This window comes from Protomyctophum bolini (genome assembly GCF_963924005.1).
Source record: "Protomyctophum bolini genome assembly, chromosome: 15".
Lineage (NCBI taxonomy): Eukaryota > Metazoa > Chordata > Actinopteri > Myctophiformes > Myctophidae > Protomyctophum > Protomyctophum bolini.
Genome location: NC_137876.1, coordinates 12,843,418 through 12,865,114, shown reverse-complemented (window position 1 = coordinate 12,865,114; position 21,697 = coordinate 12,843,418). Strand labels below are relative to the sequence as shown.

Genomic DNA, 21,697 nt, shown 5'->3' with positions numbered 1-21,697 from the left:
CTCAGCCGTGTAGCATGCATGGCAGTCAGTGTTGCCAGGTTGTGAGAGAAACAAGAAACCAAGTCAAGGAATATTATCAGAATACCTAATGTCAAATCTGGCCTACCAAGACTTTTCTTCACCAATGTGTTTGTAAAGGTAGCCATTAACATATTCCACATTGGTTTCTATTCAACCACCCTAGGGGGATTTTTGACAGCTGCTGACAGTTGGGCTACCGTCAACAACCAATATAAGGCAACATTTTCTACATTTCATTAAGCATGTGACGTGTCAAACAGTACAAATGTGATGAGGTCAGCACAGTTGGGAAAGTGGCTATGACCGAATTTAGCCCAAGGAGTGTTTTTCCTTTTTCGTGCAAAACTAATGCTTGGAATGGGTTCAGAATCATGAAAACCCTAGTTTGACATGTCACATGCTACTTATGACTAGTATGACTAGTATGAATAGTTAAGTATAATGAAATACATTTTGCCATATATTAGTTGTTGATGGTACCCCAACTTTCAGCAGCTGTCAAAGATTCCCCTAGGGTGGTTGAATATAAACCAATGTGGGATATGTTAGTAGAGTGGGTGACATTATTATCACACGAAAAGATGAAGTTACCTACCTAGGTTCCATCCTGGAGGCTAATTTTTCAGGTGATAAAATGGCCACCAACGTAATAAAAAAAGTCAACCAAAGAACAAGATTCTTTTACAGATTCTCCTCACTGGTCAACAAAAACACCTCGAAGACCCTATAACTAACAGGAGCCCTCATACAAGGTTTCTTCGACTATGCATGCACCTCCTGGTACCACAGCACCTCAAAGTCCCTTAAAACAAGGCTCCAGACATCCCAAAACAAACTGGTCAGTCTCCTACTTGGCCTCACCCCCCAAACCCACCTCACCCCTGCCCACTTTGACAGGCTGGCACTTAGGGTCGACGAAAGAGTACAGCATCTCGATACACCACCAAGATACCCATGTGTACCTGTCTAAATACTTCCTTAATGTTAAGTCCACACCCACAACACCAGACACCAACAAACCTTGTGCAACCCAGATTCGGCACAAACAAGGGACTAAATTATTTTTGCTCTAACAACAGTCATTAAGACATGTGAATCCCTTGACTCCTTCAAAACCGCTCTCAAAGTGCACCTACGGATGGCTGCAATTCGAAACTGACCCCCGTAAAATCTGAATCCCCAAAAAAGGCCAAAAATACCGCAGCCTGGCTGCAACCATAGACATAATGGCAAAATTTACAATCAACCTTTACTTTACAGAAAAACAAGCCCAAAGTCGCTTATAATAAGTGGACATGGCAACCGTTGTACGTCGTCGTCGCAGGCGAAACGTCATCGCGCTGTTACTTCCAACCTCTTCCGAAACACGCCTCAAGAGGGCAGTGATGTGCAACTAGAAAAGCAGTTGAAAAGCAGTAACCTCGCGTTACCAGGCTTATTAGAAAAGCAGTGGTGGAAAAAGTACTCACATTTTTACTTGAGCAATAAAAAGCAGGAAAAGCATTAATGACGTTGCAATGTAGAAATACAGAATACTCTCTGTTACAAGTGAAGTAAACGTCCATTGAACTTCTCATGCCAATAAAGCCCTTTGAATTGGAAATTTAATTTTAATTTTCATTTAGAGTTCAAACTGTCTTTTTTAAACCAATAAACACATTGTTGGGAATATATATTTGGCTATGGACCCTCATTTGAAAAGGTTTAGTGTCAGAGATGATTGATTGATTGATTGATTGATTGATTGATTGATTGATTGATTGATTGATTGATTAATCCTCCATTTTCAATTCATCAGAACATTTAAAGAACATTTATAGCATTAGGCTATAAGCCGCTATATGGTTAAATGGGCACTAAGAGATGCAGAAAGTAATTAGAAAAAGTGCCCTTCTGGGCACAGGTCTCCACCAGGAGGAGAGTGTGTGATGTTTGGCAAAATGTTTAGGAGTAATTTAAACATGTTTGTTTGTGTGTGTGTGTGTGTGTGTGTGTGTGTGTGTGTGTGTGTGTGTGTGCGTGTGTGTGTGTGTGTGTGTGTGTGTGTGTGTGTGTGTGTGAGACGCAACTTGGCCTGTTGTAGCGCCACCATGAGGCTGATTTGAAAACTGTCAAGTGGCATTTCTTCCTCATCCTATAGTGGGAATATACTCATGCATGCACGGCTTGGGTATCAACAACATCTATCAAGACATCAACAACAACACAACGACCGAAAAATAAAATAGGGTGACTTTCCTGGAGACCCCATGTAGCCCTCGGACCCATAGACATAGGCTACAAAACAGCAGAAAGACAAGCAGTGGAGAGGAATCAGTGAATCACTGACCTACTGTAGTAATATAATAATAATAATAATAATAATCGTCTAATTCAAATTTATTTATTTATAATAAATTGTTTAATGTTTGTTTTTAGTTCAATGTTTGTTTTAAAAACGCCATTGACACTAACACAAACATTAAATGCCATGAACAATAAAGATAATTTAATGTTTGTTTTGTCACCGTTTGTTTACATCACCATACATCATAGCAACATGAGTTAGACTTTAATATATTAGCACCCCTCACTTCATACAGGTGTGATCTTTTTAATTGAAAAAGCCCATCCAGTAGAATCTTCTGCACCTGCACTGCACTTTGTTATCAGCGAGCCATGGCTCGCTGATAACAAAGTAGCCTAACGATCGTTACACCTGGGCAAAACTAAATGCATTCTCTTTGGGTCTAATAAACTTTTTTAAATTCAGTCAGATTCAGTCATTTATAAGTATCTAATACGGTAAGCAAAAACGGGGGTCAGTATTTTGTCAGTTCGGTATTCGTACTGTACTTCAGTAGCCTAGTAATAAACCCATCATCATCATTTGGACTATCATTCTTAAAGCTGCAGCTGAGCTACACGGCTCAAAGCGCGAGGCCATGACGATGACAAAGAGCCAATCGCAGCTGCACCAAATAAACGCTGAGTTCACCGATTGGACCAGCCGTCTTTCAGTCATTGCCCTCGGTCATCTCCTCCAGAGGCAGCGGTGGACAGAACACCAGCTGGTGGGCAGGCTGGCTGGCTGCAGTGAAGAGACGTGAAAGAAGCTTGAACAAGCAATATATCAAAGCGGTAAGTCTTGTCACTGTTTATCTCTAGCAGCAGCCGCGCGCATTTACCTGCTGGTGCAGCGATATTATGTCACATCATTGCAACAGTGCAACTTTAGAACACATTTACGATGTAAATAACGATTTGGCGCTTCTTCTTGGCCGGGGGTCGGTGACGGTGTTACTTGCAATGCAAGGTGACGCACGGGCTATATGTTATGTTATGATTGGAAACACTTCACAGGTGTGTGGAATGCTGACGTTTGAGACACAAGCAAAAGGGTCCAGTGTTTTCTAGTCCAGTGTTTTAGTGCGGTCGTAGCATCACTGTAACTGCGTGTGTCGTCACTGTATGCATACTCTGACTGTGAGTGATGCCGCTTTATGCCGCAGCTTGTTTTTTATGTTGACGAAATGCATTTTAGAATGACTTTGATGAATTCCATTTTAATGACTTTGTATCTCTATAATTGTATAATGTGGTTAGAAAACTATAGGCTACTGTTAAACATGCATTGATGCCTGGTCTAATTTGCAGTATTTGTGCTGCAGGAGTCAGGACATACAGTAGTATACATGATTTAATCCCGGGTGAGAGATAACAGGATAGGTGGGCACTGGGCACTATAGGGACATCTGGGCACCGTGATGTAAAATTGGCTATTTTGATCAAAATGTAAAAGAAAAAGAAATGGTCTTAAGTAAAGTATACAACACGATTAGAACATGCTTAAACATTCGACAATTAGGTCTAATATTTCTACAATTACTTATTATATTGCTACAAAACCTGTACATCCAGTCATTTTGTGGCATAAACAAAGGATACAATTATGTCTGATAAGGATGTACGATGCATGTTGTACATCATGTATACTTTACATTACTTAAAACCAATTTTCTAATATTGTAGTTATTTTATTATATATATTTTCCCCCACATTTGAGGTGCCCAGATGTCCCTGGTGCCAACCTGTCCTGTATCCGAGTAAGGAGAGTGAGGGCTCTGTTATTTTGCTCACGCTGTTATACAGTATCCACTATCCTCTTCTGCCCACCATTTTCCAAAAATAACTCTGTGTCAGTATGATCATCTACTGTAAATCAGTGGTCCTCAAGGACAACAAGTACTGTATAAGTTTTCCATCCTATTATACCAGGATGTGGATTGCACATTCTATGTAACACGCTTTGGATAAATGCGCTATATAAATGCACCCTTTACCATTTCGTTGTCTAATCAGGGACTAGTTAGATCTGTAGAAAAATGGCAATAATCCCCAAGGAATGGAGTTAGTTAGGAACCACCAAACATTATCCATAATATCCCCCGATTCTACTATCTGCAGATAGTAAGTAATGTGAACCAGCCTGCTGCCTATTAGCTGAATGAATAGCCAACACATAGCATGCAAGATAGGAATGAATGGCATTGTGTGTATTAGGCTATTAGTCGGATCCTGTTTACTGTCAGACTTATACTGTAGCTGCATGTTTACTTGTCTCCAGTGATGTAAAGTGACTAAGTGCATTTACCTTTATCTTGAGTTAGTTTTACGTTGCTTGAGTATTTCCAATTTTCTATACTTTTCCTTCTACTCCACTACATCTCAGAGACAATGTACTTTTACTCTTATGTTTAATTATTTGAAGTTGCTAGCTACTTTGTATATTTTTATTATTATTACAAAACATGCATTAACCACTTCAGCCCTATTTAAACTTTGGCCAATTGAAAATAGCCGATCTACTGTTGCTCAACTAAAGCTCACAACACAACACGTCCCAATGTGACGTGTTGTGTGCTTGTAGATCTGCACGTGATCTTTTCGTGCATTTTAGATATATGATAACTTAAACGGGACATATTGCATATGAGTATGATACCAATACTTTTGTACTTTTACTCAAGTAAATTTCGATTATCAAACTTGTGAGTGTGTCTAGTACTACATTGCAGTATTGATACTTTTACTTACTACTGTAAGTAAAACGTTTAGTACTTTTCCCCACGATTGCTTGTCTCAAGAAGGGCCTTTTCTGTCTGACAGGAGCTGTGCAGGCCAGGAGATGAAGAGCTCACCAGAGTCCTGCAGGGCAGTCCAAACCCAGCCATACCATCTGGTGACTGACCACTTGATTAGAGTGCGCGAGGAGGCCACTTAATTTGAGTGCATGAGTGATTAACATGGCCCCCATCATGGAGGGCAAGCACACAGTGTTGCGTCTTTACGCACCCATCCATGAGACCAGCAACATCAAGCTGTATGTGCCCAAGGGGCGGGCCCCGGGTTTTACATACAGGAGCCGCACCCCTCTTTGGGAAAGGCCAGATAACGGCCATGACCAGGAGAAGGAGGATCTCGCAGCGTCCGGACAAAGAAGCCAGTCTTCCGGCTCCGCGGGCGAACTCCTCAACTCCTGCCGGGCAACAAAGGAGGCTGTTGCTGAGCTTCGCTGGCTGGCGGCTGAGAATCACCAGTTGCTGGCTCATCTCCTATCGCTGTGCGGAGACTGTACCAACAGAGTCAGGATGGGTAACCAGGATGGGAAGCTTGAGGATTATGTGGAGGGTCAAGAATCATACCCTGCAGGTCAGGTTCTCAGCAGCAGTAACTATGAACATGTCCTGGCCCCGTCTCCAGAAAATAAGAAACCAGAAAACAAGAAACCCACGTCAAAGAGCAGAAAGCTTAAGAAGCTGGCAAGTAAGAAGCTGGATAGTGCCGAAGAACTCCTACACAGCAAGATGAAGAAGAAAGTTGAGAGTCGATCGTCCTTCACTGAGACCACTGTTCCAGCCACTCTGTCCAGTCCTGGCCATTCCGTCCCTGCATCGGAGGAGAAGCCACAAACCGTCAATCCTGTTGGTGCCTCTGACACCTCGGGAACCGACTCCTTCGCCAGTGTGGCCAGCAACCCCGTCCTACCCATGGAGGAAGACTTCAACAATGCCCGCGAGGGCTGGGACTTCATGGAGGAGGACAACCGGGGCTTTGACCCAGACCTGGATCTCTGCAACGACATTTCAGAGTTTGACAGTGAGCTGTGTCTGGGATTTGGGTCTTCCTCCTTAATGGCGGGTCTAACCCGGCGGGAAAGTGGGAGCAACCTGCGTCCTCTCAGGAGGTTCGGTTCACCGCCGAGCGAGCTGTACGAGGAGATGGACATGGAAGCTGAAGTCAGGGTGGTAGCCAAGGTTCAAGACGTGGACGTGGTAGTGCAGCGTGTTAGCCACATGAGCCCATTTAAGGCTGGGGTGGATGTGCCACAGCCAGGGACAAGCAACAGCCAGCAGCAACGCTACGGAGAGCGGAGGGGATCTAGCAGAGGTTGCGGACCGGGGGACAGCGGAGAAAGGGCAGGGGCCAAACTCCCAGAGGGGCTACGCTTGCCCCTCTCTCACACCATCGAAACATCTTTGTCCGCGGTCAAACCCTACCCAAAGAGCCCCACATCACCCTTCCTCTCTGGGGTCTTCAACACCTCATTCCCCGTCACCAACAGTCTCCAGAGCATGTCCCCAGTCCTGTCCCCCGCCTTGACCTCTAAACAGACGAGCCCACAGCTCAACCACCGCATCCTGCTGCTATCAGATGAAGACGTGGCCCAGGAGAGGGACGGCTCCAGTAACAGGCTGGAGCCCAAGGTGACCACCGAGGTCATCGACAAGAACGGCAACAAGCGCACCATCACGCGGCTGGACCTGAACCTCAGCAAACAGCCAACCAACGGCAAGCCCAATTCATCCAGCTACTCCACAGCAACAGGTGAGTTAAAGTCTCTCTCTCTCACACACATTGCAGTAGTGTTTTATCTCCTTAGCTGTGGGAAGTGCTTGATCTGGTATTGTTGATGCCAGGAGACACGAGAGAGATATGTATTGTTGTGAGACATTGCTTTTAAGTTAGAGCAGGGGGACCGTTAGGAATGCCTTTGCTGAGGTGTCCAATTTAAAATGGCTTTGTTCTCCTGCTTAGGTTTTGACTGCGGTGTGCTTGTGTTGTGTTGGCTTTTCCACGTCAGCCCAAATTAAAACTACCCGGGTGGGAGAAGGAGGGAACAGTGAGCAGTTTCTATGCCCCTTACCATCTGATGTCCCAGTTTAACTCCTTCAGTGCCACAGGGCAGACCAAGTTCACCGGATGGATCAAAGGCTTAAAGTTGACACAAAGTTCAATCCGCTATGGTTCTCATGAACACAATGTTAACTGAAGCATTGCCAATTTACCGTCTCAGGGATCTTGCCGCCCCTCAAAATCTAAAAAGGAAAAAAAAAGAAAACATCCCACCCAGTTCACAGGAAACCGACAATGGCCCGGGCACAAGGGTTACAGAAAAAAGGGATTAGCATATCCATGATGAGTTCAGAACTTACGTGGCATCAGGGCCCTGTTTGTTGATTCAGACATAAGATATATCTCACGCATAGTTACAACATGACAGCAGAAGTGGATTTAAAAACAGGAGCAGCTGCTGAATGACGTAGATCTGTCACTAGCCTCGGGTTACTGAATAATAATGTCTGTCTTCTCTTTTGACATGACAAAGGTCACACTCTGCTGTGTATGGTCGGGGGGGGGGGTTACAGTACCATGACTTAAAATGTATATGCGACTGCAAATCCGAACCTCATAATCCATGTTATCATATGCCCAGTTCTCCCCATTAGTCTCACTGTTATTGCATTAGGGTTAACCACTGTAATTTGGTTTGTGATTTCCTTTGTATAACTCACTCTGCGATGAAGAATTCACAGCAGATATGTTTATGTACATAGGATAGTTGTAGGGATGTTCATGCGATACACTATTATATGTATTTGCGACACACATATCATTAGATCCTATCGTTGCTGTCGGGCAAAATCCTTTCATTTCATATTTCATGTTTTTAATTTTCAGTAAATTAATGCCGGTATTTTATACTTAGTCATATGACAGTGTCGTCCAAAAGTAGCAATCTGTGAGTTCTGTGAAATATTGAATCAATGAAAATTGATTAAAATATCACCCCTCAAAAATATTAGTAATAATAATAGCTGCAAGCAGCTATAAATGCCCCTCTCTGGTTAGCTGGTTGGAGATTGGAGATGATGTCACTTTTTTGTTTCACTGATTGGCTGAAGGGGTTGTCTGTCAACGCTGTACTCCCGTAGCCAACCATGCATTAGCAAGGTCGAGACTCCACACAAATTAATGGGAATACGATTTCAAGGGGGAGTGGTTAACCAGACTACGAAAATCTTTTACCTCACTTTTTGGTTTGCTCTAAGTGGATAGAGCAGATCATATAATATATTCATTGGGAGATCTAAATGTCTTAGGTCCTTTGACGAGTTTAGTTCTTGAGCAATTCCCACAACCCTCTACCATTGCCAAATGTCGTGGAAAACGACAGCACAGAACTGCCCAAACTGCGAAAAATGGAATCTGTACGAAAACAATAAGCCCTAATAATGTATTTATTATAAATAATAACAACATGGCTCCATTGGAATACACGGGTACTGTACATTTCCTGTACAGTTTAACGGTGATGGAGATACTGCAGCAACAATGTACAATGTCTAGCTTGACCAACATGCTGGCCAGTGTTCATCTCGGTGCTACGATAGCTGCAGGGAGAACTAACACAGTGATGTATGGAGTCAGCTATGCTGCTGACTGGAGGAGGAATAGAGAGCCCAGTGTTGCTCATGTGGAGTTGATTTAATGAGCCTGTGTCTGCAGACATGCATGCCTATGCAAGCAGCGCCCACCTAGTTTCCCCCATGCCCAGTACGCATACCATGTCGTCCTCCTCACACACAACCAAGCAAGCAGGTTGCAGGTACTGTAAAAGCCTCCATTCTGTTTAGAAAATCCCTTGTTGTTTCTCAAAGGTCAATAGTTCAATTTGGAATGGGTTATATTGTAGACCTATCGCCAGATTTTCGAGGCCCTGCTTAGACTGGGTACCGAGGCTACTTATAGACGCTACTGTGTGCCGTCTGTTGTGTCTCATGTTTAATCGATAAGTCACTCTGTAAATAACTCTGTATGTATCTCAAGGGGATACTGTTACTCTGAGGGCCGTGCCGTGCTATATACAGTACGTGTACATACAAATCACATGCTGTACAGCACTGTTTCCCAAACAGTGGTCCGGGACTCATTTGTGGGTCACGGACCAATTTCTATGGGTCACGACTTGAGTAAAAATACCAATACCATTTATTTTCCTACATTTAAAATGTATACTTTTGTTAAATATGTTAAAACAAAGAAACAAATCTAAGATATTCCAATTAAAAAATAATTAAGTAGTGAAAATGGCCGATCTACAAGCTCACAATGTGGCGCGAAGGAACACGTTGTGAGTTTGTAGATCTGTAGATCTTCACTAGTTTGGGTCCCGGGGAGACATCAAATTAATCTTTTGAGTCACGGGCTAAAACGTTGGGGAAATAATCCTCTTTAGGTTATCAAGATGTTTGGCACTGACGCACACATCAGATAATAGAACAACATCGGCAGGGTTCAAAACTATGTTGGTTAAGTGGGACAGCAGCGTGTCCCTAAGGCTGTCATGATAACATTTTAGTTGACAATTAATTGTGAATAATGATTTCATTATAAATTAGTTTGCCTTTTATTACTGAATTATACAAAGAATTATACAATGACCAAAATAAATAATGTACTATGGCCAAAACGTGTAGAAAAATTAAAAAGCAAGACATTGAGCTTTTAGATCTGCTCTTGTTTCTTTATTTTGCCCTATTGTCACCAAGTTGACAATAGTTAAAATAGCATGTGTAAATAATGATATAAATATTACATCTGTTAGTTTAATCCAGCTGTTTTTATGAACAGATAACAAGTACACATAATAATTGTGATTAGCCCAAATAATATATTAATGATTGCGATCAGGCGGTTATGTAATAATTGAGACACATCTACTCCCTTTATGGTTTGCTAACATCCTGTTAATGATGGTCTCTTTATTCCGTGAACTCGGTTTGAGGCTTATAATATTAATAGGCTTGGTTAAGCAGATAGAAGCGTTCATGTTACAATCTCACTGATCATTTTCAACGTGAGTTTTCTAGGCGTTTGTGTTGTGGCGGAGGCAACCATGCAAGGCACCAACCCTGCTCACAGGGAGGAGCAGGTTGTCTTGCTCAAGGACACTTTGAAGCCAAGGAAGATTGAACCGCTAACCTTCTGCTTCCCATGCGACCACAGTACCTTCTGAGCCACTTCACCCCCGACATGATGTTCACTCCCATAACACGCACGCACACACACAAGCACGCATGCGGATTGTGTTGTTTGCATTATGGCGAGCAATACCTTAATCACATTAACTAATAAAGCCTGGCAAGGTCATATGAAACCGATCAGTGCAGCTGCAAGAGTCAGTTGTCATCTGTCCCTCTCCTTGTCTCAGTGGCTGTTAACTGTCACCCTGCAGACAGTGCAGTGCCAGCAGCATTGCTCTCCTCTCACAGAGGACAAGGGGCCAGTTATTTTCACGTAATGAAGTTCACTCTGCCAAGATCCCTCTCTCTCTCACCCTATGTGTGCTATAGGGGCGGCAGTAGCTCAAGGGTAGAGTGGCCGGTAGAGTGGCCTGATGGGTTCCCAGTTTGATCCCGGACTCCCTGCAGACTTCGTGTTGAAGTGTCCTTGAGCAAGACTCTGAACCCCTAATTGCTCCCAATGTGCAGGTTGGTTCCTTGCAGGGTTTCCTCAGTGTATGAATGTGTGTGAATGTGTGAATGTAATGCACAATCTCTGTACTTTTCCATGTACAGTTCAAACCTAATTCCAGGCAAAACATTTATTTGCTTGCTTGGTTTTATGTTTGAGCAGCATACAGTAAGACAACCAAGAAAACAACTCAAGGTCTCTCTCGCAAAGACTTGCATGCACTGTAACTTGCTGTTCTTAATGAGTTACTGTGCATTGGTGCCTTGGTGATAGATATTGGATAGAGCTGCATGTTGAAAGAATGGCCTTAAGCAAGCCACAGAATTCCTACAGCATCTGCTCTCCCGATGAGCAGGTAGGCCTGCATGCCTCTGCCGTCAGTGTGTGAGAATGTCTACAGCATTATTCACGTTGTTCCACCATGCATTGTTCAGTTTAGTACATTGTAAACCACATTTGAGTGGTTGAAGGGGGAATAGCGCTATATCAATGCAGTCCAATTACAATTTGCCACCTTAGTAGTACTCCTGAAGGTACCTGGTTAAGAACAATGTTCCTGATATCAGTTTAACTTGGAAACAAACATATACACGTTTGAAGCCAATCAGATGATCTCCCCTATATGATGGGGCGGCTCAGGGGTAGAGTGGCCGGATGGTAACCGCAAGGTTGTCAGTTCGAACCCGGGCTCCCCCAGAGGTAGTGTCGAAGTGTCCAAATGCAGGACAAGAGCAGGAATGTTCAAATTACATGATTTATTAATGCAGAATGCCGTCAAGCTACAAACAAAACAAATGAGTAGTAGCAGCATGCAGAAAATGCCAAAAATGCAAAGGTTCTTCATAGCACAAAGCCGTAAACCGAAAGTTCAAACATGCAAACCTTTCGAAGCAGTAAAGTCCAAAAATACAGCCTTTCAGAATTGCAAAAACAGAGAACCATGAACCAGTCTTATAGGGAGCAGGGTAATTGCTGAAGTGTTCACAGGTGTACTGTGGAAGGGGCATGGCACTGTTGGGCTGGAGATTGAGTGGGAACAGGTGTGTGACAAGGACTGAGTCGGAATGGAGAGTGGGAGTGGCTGACATGGAAATGCAGACAGGGGAAGAATCAAACCATGACACCTTGAGCAAGACACTGAACCCCTAATTGCTCCTGATGTGCTGGTTGGTGCCTTGCATGGTTTCCGCCACCATCGGTGAATGTGTGAATGTAATGCACAATCTATGTAACAGCACTATATAAATGCACCATTTAACATTTAGCTCAATGGTGCTCAATCATGTCAAGGACCCCCAAAATTATATGTATTTGTATGTATATGTACACCACCAAACTCAGAATATTTTGTTCCAGGGACCTCGGAAGCAAAACTTTGAGTTAAAAATGTTCACCTTAAAAAAAATCAATATTTGAAGATCCCCCCCCCCCCCCCCCCATCCCCATGTAGTGATGCGCTATGAGCTTGTGTCCATCCATCCATCCATCAATCTTCAACCGCTTACCGGCGTAGTCGGTCAACAGCTCCACCAGAGAGCTCCAGACATCCCTCTCCAGAGCAACATTCCGATTCCGAGACGTTCCAAGGCCAGTGATGTACGTTTCCTCCAACTGCGCCTTGGTCTGCCCTGGGGTCTCCTCCCAGTGGGACGTGCTTCGAGGACCTACCTAGGGCGACGCCCGAGAGGCATCCTAACCAGATGCCCGAACCACCTAAGCTGGCTCCTTTCCAGGTGAAGAAGCAGCGACCCTACTCTGAGTCTCCCTCGTGTGACTGAACTTCTCACCCTATCTCTAAGGGAGATGCCAGTCGCTTGTATTTGCCTAATGCATGTTCAACTGGCAGTGGTGATCCTTCAGTGTTTTAGGAAACACTGTGAGAATGCTGCTTCATCTTCTGGCAAGAAGCTAGGGGATGTAGACTTATACATTCAGCATTTCCATGCCTTATATGAAAGTCTATAATCCTGTCTCCTGTTTGGAACATGATAGATGAGAGGTCGGGGGGGAGTCAGTCAGCTGCAATCACCACGCCGCACCGTTTTACGTTTGTGAATGAGGAGGTTTTATAGATTTGTATTTAGAGAGGGAACTAGGGCATTGGATTTAGTCTCACTGGGCACAGCATTTTTTGATCTATCTAAGTATTGGAGCGGGGAGAGTCGTGTTTCATAATCGGTGTCAGCCCTCTTTATTTATACGCGCATTTATTGATGCTCATGATAAGCAGTCGTCTGGCTTTGGTGTCTATTATGAGCCCCAGTAATATAATAACATCATGGCAGTTCAGTTCAGTTCAGTTTTATTTGTATTATTATTATTATTATTATTTATAAAAAAAAATCCCCTTCTTTTTGCATGTATCCTGTTCAAATATCCGAAAGTCCATTTGCTTATTTAGGTGCACATGTGATGTAGACTGATATCTGTCTACCTGTACAGTGCATACATACAGTACGTGTAGTTGTACATACATAAAGGTACACACACACACACACACGCACACACACACACTCTGGGCCTAAGCACACTTTAGATTCCATGCGCGGACAGAAGAAGCTGTGTTTTACGTCATTTCTTTTGTTGTTTTTATACAGTACGTCTCCCTAAGGAGACATTTGTCTTGGAGACAGAATCACAGTTGCATACAAATAACATATACACATTCACAGAAGGAAAAGATAAACACCATGAAACACACCAACATAAAAAACTGAGATATTGCACACATTCCCTTGATAAAGTGCAACTAGTCAATAAAGTGCATCTAGTCAGTTACGGTTGCTGCCATTCGGCAATCTCTGATTGAGCATTTTAATTGACAGGGGAACAAATGAGTGTTTAAATTATACACACACACCGTGGAGTTCTATATCTCATACCGGATGGCATTAGTTCGTACTCTCGGTTCAATGTGGTTATATTAGACTTTGTTTAAAACGCCAGTGTGTTTTGTTGAGATTAACATCCCATTCCCAACATGAGTCCAATGACTGTGATTGGTGAAGGGCTGGTGAAGGTGTGTTTATGGACTTCTAACACTTTGTAGGCAGATATTATTTGGTAAACAACACCAATACATTATTTAATTAAATATTAAGCTTATTTATTTACTTTGTGTTATTTTTTGTATTAAATCCAATTAAATTAAATTAAATATCTCCATGGACTTTTTACACTCAAGAGTTAAAGATCTTTAATTGTCCATTTGGTTAGAAACTCTCCATTTATCTGGGGACCACCTGGAACCCCTCAGGGACCACTGGTTGAAAATCACTGCTAGTATCGACCAACCCCCAGATCACAAGGTCTCTCTTTCTCTCTCTCTCTCTCTCCCTGACAGGTGGTCACCTCACACACTCCGATTTTCTCAGGCACATTATTACACTGTCACTCAGCATGTGCAGATCTGTCGTGTACACGCACGCACGCACGCACTCACACACACACACACACACACGTACTGTACGTACGCACACACAAAGAGAGAGAAGGTCATATGAGGGAACATGCCTGTGTGTTTCAGATGTCATGTTTGCAGAGCAGCGGCCTAGTGCGTGTGTGCATCTACTTCTTCTCCTGGTACCCTTGTATTAATATGAGTCTTCGTTGATAGCTTTCAAGGTGATGACAGTTGGCACCTGCATTCAATTGTACATGATTGTAATCACACACTATTTTATACCTCACTTCTTGTTGTCTTGTCACAATGCTGAGGAAGACCTGTACGTCCTATCTGGTTGAAGCACGTGAAAAGGACATTCACGTGCTGCATGGCTATTTCCTCACTTCTATTATAATATTGTGCCGCGGCGTGGCCCGTGCACCTTACAGACTTCCATCTGATCTGGAGTGTTGCAGTCATTTCTCTCGTGCGTGCATCTATTCTAGACGAAGTTTGGCAGAACCGATCTTGTCTCGGGTCGGGGCTGGGTCGATTCATTCATCAGAGCATATTAAACTGTTCTCAGGCACCGGCGCTTGAGAAGCGCCGGTGAGAGATTAAATGGCAGCGAGTGCAGATTTACCCAGCCTCTGTGTGTGTGTGTGTGTGTGTGTGTGTGTGTGTGTGTGTGTGTGCGTCTGCCAAGTGGTCTCAGAGCGCAAACTAAACAGAAAAAAAACTCATTACCTAATGTAACTAAGAGCCTCTGCTCTGTCCGTAGTCCGTACCTGTTTAGAGTCATTAAACATGCACCATTCCTCTCTGTCTGGAGCCCTGTGAGGCTCTAACGTTCAAACGTACTACCAGCGACTTGCAGTGTTATTCGTACTACAATGAAACAGTGGAATTTACAAACTAAAAGTGAGCTAGTTATCTGTTGTTCCCTTGCCTGTCCAGATGGTGGCAGCGTGTCCCTCCTTATGCATATTTAACAACCCCTGGGGCTGACTGTCAAGAGAACATGTGCAAACAGAAGGTTGTTAATCATTGTCTCAACCAGGCCGAAGGCATGGGGAGAGAGTATGTTTTGCTTTGTGTGTGTGTGTGTGCGTGCCTGCCTGTCTGTCTGTCTGTCCGTCCGTCCGTCCGTCACCAGCTAATCTCCGGCACCGTTAACCCGGTCGATGCCAAATTTTGCACACACACTCCCTGGATGCCAACGATGAACCTCTCCCCCAAATTTTCCAGAACGGCCTGTTATAGCGCCACCAGGAGGCTGACTTTTGTAAAACACATTTTTTCATATTACTCCATATTCTGTAGGCTGAGGAATATATCCCACCCTTTTCACATTGGCCTGTTATAGCGCCACCAACAGGTGGATTTTTTGCAAAACACATTTTTTGAACAAAATGCCTCAAATCATCCAATTGCCATCCAAGAAGAAATGGCACCCTTTTCACATTGGCCTATTATAGCGCCACCAGGAGGCCACAATCTGACCTGCCCTGGTGGACACCTGTGCCCCAAGGGGCACTTTATCTAGTTTACATTATTTATACGTACTATCTCGTACAATACAGTACACTGTTGGTGGGGTACAACAGTAAAGCAGTGTAAATTTAGTTGACAAAGATTAAGACAAAAATACTTTTTTTAAGATTTTGACATTTAGCCGTCTAAGACTAAACAATTTCAGATGACTAAATAGGACTAAAACGAAATGGTCTGTTCATAAGACTAAATCAGAATTTGCTTTCAAATTGAACATCCGACGAAGTCTTAAAACAGTTAAAAGACTAACATTTTGACATTTAGGAAAAAGCTGGAAAGCCTTTTCCTATTATGACCGAAATAGATACACCACCTTGAATGCAGTTAATGGTTCCAGCAGGTTTGGAACTGGCTTTTCTGATCATTCCCCAGTACTATATGTCTTTTATAAACCACTGAAACTGGTTGTGGGACAAAAACAGAATCTGCTGCCTCTGGTCAGTAGATTTCCTCAGACGGTGCTAAAAACTCTGCACTTGGAGCCTTTCCCAGAGCAGCAGTCAGCATTTCCTGCGTAGCATTATCATAATGAAAAGTTATTAATCTAATCTTTCATTCACGCCCTCGCTCCCCCAGTGACTGGAGGAAACACTGGCTGCCTGCCCAATGCCCACGACTTCTGTCGGAATGCCCAAAGGGAATTCTAATGCTCAAATCTTTCAATGAGACATTCCTCCACCCCTCCCTCCCTCCCTCCCCTGTTATTTCTGTGTGTGGGCTCTCATGACTGAATTGAAAGTGTTTGGCTGAGTCTTTGGGGAGACTTTTATGGGCCTACAGTATGAAAGGGGCGTTTAGTATGTCCTTAGCTGAAGGGTGCATTTGAGTGAATGAACGCTAATCGCTATGACTATTATACGTACATTTGTAGCACCTTTACACATTTCTAATTCAACACTATAAAAGGTGAAGACGATGATCCGATATGAGCATAGCCATGATCCGGTGTTGTCTTACATCCTGTGTGAAAAAGCCCAAACGAGGACACCGCGTTTCAAGCTGAGAATTTGAGAAACCCTGCCCCCCCCCCCCCCCCCCCCCCTCCTTCTGCACCTTTTTGTTTGTTTGTTGCTGCTTTATTTTAGGTGGGATAGTAGAAACGGTAAACTGAGGAGAGAGACGCTGGAAGGACATGCAAACACGTATACAGTAGGTCTCCTGGCAGAATCGAACCAGGGACATTCGCGTGGTCGCCGCACCCACCGGTCATCATACCGCCGCACCCTCCGTCCTGCACGTTTATGTCCACCTCCACCTCCTTCCCCTCAGTCTCATTTTCCCTGACTCCCCACCCTGGCTTTTTTTTCCTTTCCTCTCACATGAATGCCCCTCTCTTAAGAGAATGAATGCATGCATGCATGGAGGTGCAGTGCAATGGAAATGTGTGTGTGAGTGCATGTGTGTGTGTGTGTGTGTGTGTGTGTGTGTGTGTGGGGGGGGGGGGGGGCATGGGGGAGGTGGCTGACACGTGAGCATACATGAAATACATGTGAAACAATGCTATCCCCATGGCATCAGTGCAGATTTGCAAAAAATATTTTTCAGTCTTGGGATTTTTTGGGGCTTTAAGCCCTGAGTGGCAGTACTCTGGCACAAATGTAATGATGGTGGGGGGGGCAGGATGTCTGCAACGTGTCACTGACTGAGTAGAACATAAAAAAGGCCTGTTTATTACTCGGATGCGTAGTGAAGTGAAGATGACATCTCTTAGCCTGGCTCCAGCCCTGAATTGCTATACCATGAAAAATATATATCTCCTGAATAATGAAGTGAAACGAAATGAAAATTCAGAGTGAGTGTCAGGCTTGACATCTCTGGCTCACTGTGTGTAATGAAGCTCAGAGTAATTGGTGGGCAAGAGAGATCCTATGAAAATGCACTCTTAGGCCTTATTACGGTAGTAGTCCTGTTTTGTAAACTGTGTGTGTGTGTGTGTGTGTGTGTGTGTGTGTGTGTGTGTGTGTGTGTGTGTGGTACAGTACAGTACAGTACACTATTGTGTGTTAATAACTTTAGCAGACAGTAATACAATAGGCCGGGTGGTCACAGGAGAGGGCAGTGTCTCTCAATCTGATTTGAAATGAAGTAGGGTAGTGATGCTACTCCTGTGTCATCTGTCACCATGGCAACTTTGCTTTCTTTGCTCAATTAATGTAGTGTTGTGACTCGTGACTGGACACAAACACACGTTTTGGGTGTGTGTGTGAATAGAACAACATTTAACCAATCTGTATGGTGTATGGTAGAATTACTTTATTATAAGTATAACACAACTGCAGTTGCAGGTGGTCTCCCTGCTCTGTGGTCAGGAGGATCTCTACTGGTTGCCCCAAGCGGGGGCCCGACCTGGGTTCCAATGCCTGGTAGGACATGCTGTAAACGGACTGCAGCCTTAACCCATATGACCTGAATCTTAATGGGTTAAAGCTTTCTGAAAAACTGTTTTCTGAAAGCGTTTTCTGTAGAAACGTATTTCTTTCTTCTATATCAGTGGTGATAAAAAAGGTTCTCAACATAATTTGTTCCAGCCCTCAGAAGCAGATTTGAGTTAATGGTTTTTGCTTTTAAAAATATTATTCAAAGTATATAGCTAAAATCTAAAATGACAGATGCTTCCCCAGTTTTAATGGGTTAAGTATATGGTAATACTGTTCTAAGGCTAAATACTCAAACCACAGACATGAATAACTCATTGGATCATGGCCGGCTGTGTGGCTGAGACTGAAGAGGGTTAGCTACTGTAAGTGCAGTTAAAAATAGCTTCTCAAGGGCGCAGCAAAATAGGTGACGTCTGCATTCTTCCTCCACCCTGTTTAATTGTTACAATTATAATGCTTCCTAACTTAATCTCTGTAATCATTATGATGTTACTGCAGGATCTGAATGTCTGGGAGTTGAGGCATTACATTTAGTTTGACTCGGTTCCACAGATAAATATTGTGAAAATAGCCGATCTACAAGCTCACAATGCCTCGCAACGCCTCTTTCTTATATTATTTGACAATTTGGCCAATGTCGATTACTTTTGATGCAGTAATGGTTTTTTTTCTTCTTTTTGAAGTCCTTCAGTTGTCACTTCACTGTGTGTGTGTGTGTGTGTGTGTGTGTGTGTGTGTGTGTGTGTGTGTGTGTGTGTGTGTGTGTGTGTGTGTGTGTGTGTGTGTGTGTGTGTGTGTGTGTGGTGGGGGGGGGGGTTCTCTAATTGTGGGGCTCCCAACCCACACATTGAGAACCTGCACTGACATAGAGCATTAATTAACCACTTAAACCCTTTGTACTTAGTTACTGGAGTCACCCGATTGTCATAATAGACAATCTACAAGCTCACAATGCGACGCGTTGTGCGCTGGTAGATCGGGCATTTCCGCTGAATGTTGTCATGTTGTCATGTTCCCGGCATTTCTAACTGTAAACTGTCTCAGTGTTATAGTTTAATAGTTCAGATAGATGCAACGCCTTGAAGAATATCGATATTAAATACTTACCTACCAGTACCAGTACCACAGATAAATTTGACCGGTTCATATGATTTTAGATCTAGACTGTGAGAGTGTCGTTTTCATTGCAGAAAGAATCTTCTCAGCTTATCTCTGGTCTACTATAAAAGCAATTTCACACTTTTACCTTTTTCTTTTTAGATCAGGCCTTTAAAAGGTCTTAAAACCGTCGACAGACTCTGCATTTTTTTGCTCAAAGGGCAGGGCGTTCCACAAAGTGGGAGCAACCACTGCAAATCCACAGTCCCCCTTAGTTTTGAGTTTAGTTGCCAGAATAGTCTTTAGGCCTTTATCAGAGGACCTAAGAGATCTCATGTTTGGCTTTGCATACAGTAGTTGGGAGATGTGTGCCAGCCCGTTTAATGCCTTATATTTTATTAAGAGAATTTTGAAATCGATCCTGAATTTAACGGGCAACCAATGGAGTGCAGCAAGCACGGGTGTAATGTGAGATCTGCGGTTTGTGTTTGTGAGAATCCTGGCGGCTGTATTCTGTACTAGTTGAAGTTTATGAATTGAGGAGGAATGGGTGAAAGGAGCTCCTGCTCAATAGAGACAATATGGATTATGTATCCACATAAAATATGGATATGTTTGTGTAGAGTATGCACGTGTACCATTTCCCCCCCCCCTCATCTAGACTGAGTGGCAAAACATTGAGCAGCATGGAGCATTGGAGTTTGTAAGCGCTTGTTGGAAATCCCTCAACGGTCCTGCGTGCATCCTGTTTCTACATAGCACATAATGCAGGAGGCAGCAGGACAGTATGTTATTGAAAACGAGCGCTGCCAAACTCTGACACTTCATACAGAATCATCTGCACAGAATTTCTTGACAGGAACTTAGGAAGTAGCTCGTAACATGTCTATGGTGGATTTTTACGAAAGAAAAAGCTTTCCTTACAGCTACAATGTTGGTGAGTTTAACGCTGTTTAATACAATTAGATTCTGTTTCTGTTTGACTGTGAAGGCCAGAAAGTTGTTTTTTTCTACTCGGTATGCGTTCACACGCATAGCCTCTTTTGAAACGGATATTTTTGACTGTGTGTGTGTGTGTGTGTGTGTGTGTGTGTGTGTGTGCGCGCAGAGGACATCTGGACGTTGGATGGAGATGAGCTCCATGAGCCGCTCTCCAGAGTCCCTCGTCCCGACCACCTGGACTTCCTACGCATCACGCCGCCCGAGGATGACATCATCGGAGACACTCCCTACTACCCCAAACTGGAATGCACGGTGAGAACACACTCACACAAACACACACACACACACACACACACACACACACACACATACTGTACACACACGGTTTCCCATGAAGACCTGAGGTCGATTCTACAAATGCCTTCCAAATCAGTAGTTTTCACGCCAAGGACCATCCAAATTGATATATATCTGGCCACGGCTATCTGAAAATTAGCACCCCGGATTAGCACTAGTTGTCCACAATCTGGGGCGGCAGTGGCTCAGGGGTAGAGTGACAGGATGGGAACAGTTCGAACCTGGGCTCCCCCAGAGTTAGTGTCGAAGTGTCCTTGATGAAGACTCTGAACCCCCTAATTGCTCCTGATGTGCAGGTTGGTGCCTTGCAGGGTTTCCTCCGGCATCAGTGTGTGAATGGGTAAATGTAATGCACAATCTCTGTAAAGCGCCTTGGATGAAGGCGTTGTATAAATGCACCATTTACCATTTCTGTTTCCTAGTGTAGCCAACACTTTGTCCCCTGGGGGAGCGTGTATCTAGTTCAGCGTTTCACTCCACTGAAGCATAGAACCACCTGATCATGGATTCCAAAGAGTTGTATTAACAGATCAAGGATTCCAATCCGTGGACCATGGCTTTGGAGACAAGGCAGGACAGACTTAAACTCTTAAACCCCCAGTACCCCCCCCCAGTGTTGTGGGGAAAGCTTTAACTGAAAATGGCAGTAATTTCATGAAGAAATAAAAGAAACATTATGGAACAAGAAATTCCATAAATTAGAAAACAAATCTTTAAGCAGTAGTGAACATAGCCGATGTACAACGCTTCACGCCACGTTGTGAGCTTGTAGATCTGCTTGTAGATCTGCTATTTCCACTAGTTTGGGTCACGGGCTAAAAGGTTCGGGAAGCACTTCACTAGCATACAGCCCTGAGGGTCTCCGCTCAACCATATGGGGTTTAAGTGGTTAAATGATTATTCCACTGTGGTGCGGTGGCAGAGCATGTAGTCGGTAAAAACACCTTGCCTTGTCATGCGGCCGAGTTGGATGTAACCTTCCTGTGACCTTTTCACTTATTCTAACCGGTTCTGTAAAGTCATTTTGTCTTGTTATTGTTATTGAGCTGATTTCCGAACGACCGGCTAGTGGCTGTTAGGGTGACATAACATAATAATCCTGCGTGTCCTCTGCTTTACCCCTGCGTGTCCTCTGAGATTACCACGCTTTGTCGGTTTGATGTC

General features: G+C 43.7%; 1 protein-coding gene across 1 annotated transcript; it reads left to right on the top strand.

Annotated features, from left to right (window-relative positions):
- Positions 1-3,103: 3,103 nt before the first annotated feature.
- LOC308329722 (uncharacterized protein) lies at positions 3,104-21,464 on the top strand (the record flags this gene model as incomplete). Its single annotated transcript, XM_080784220.1, has 4 exons — positions 3,104-3,141; positions 5,171-6,889; positions 20,343-20,488; positions 21,456-21,464. The coding sequence occupies exons 2-4, from the start codon at positions 5,308-5,310 to the stop codon at positions 21,462-21,464; spliced, it is 1,737 nt and encodes a 578-aa protein (XP_080640346.1). The 5' UTR covers positions 3,104-3,141; positions 5,171-5,307.
- Positions 21,465-21,697: the final 233 nt, after the last annotated feature.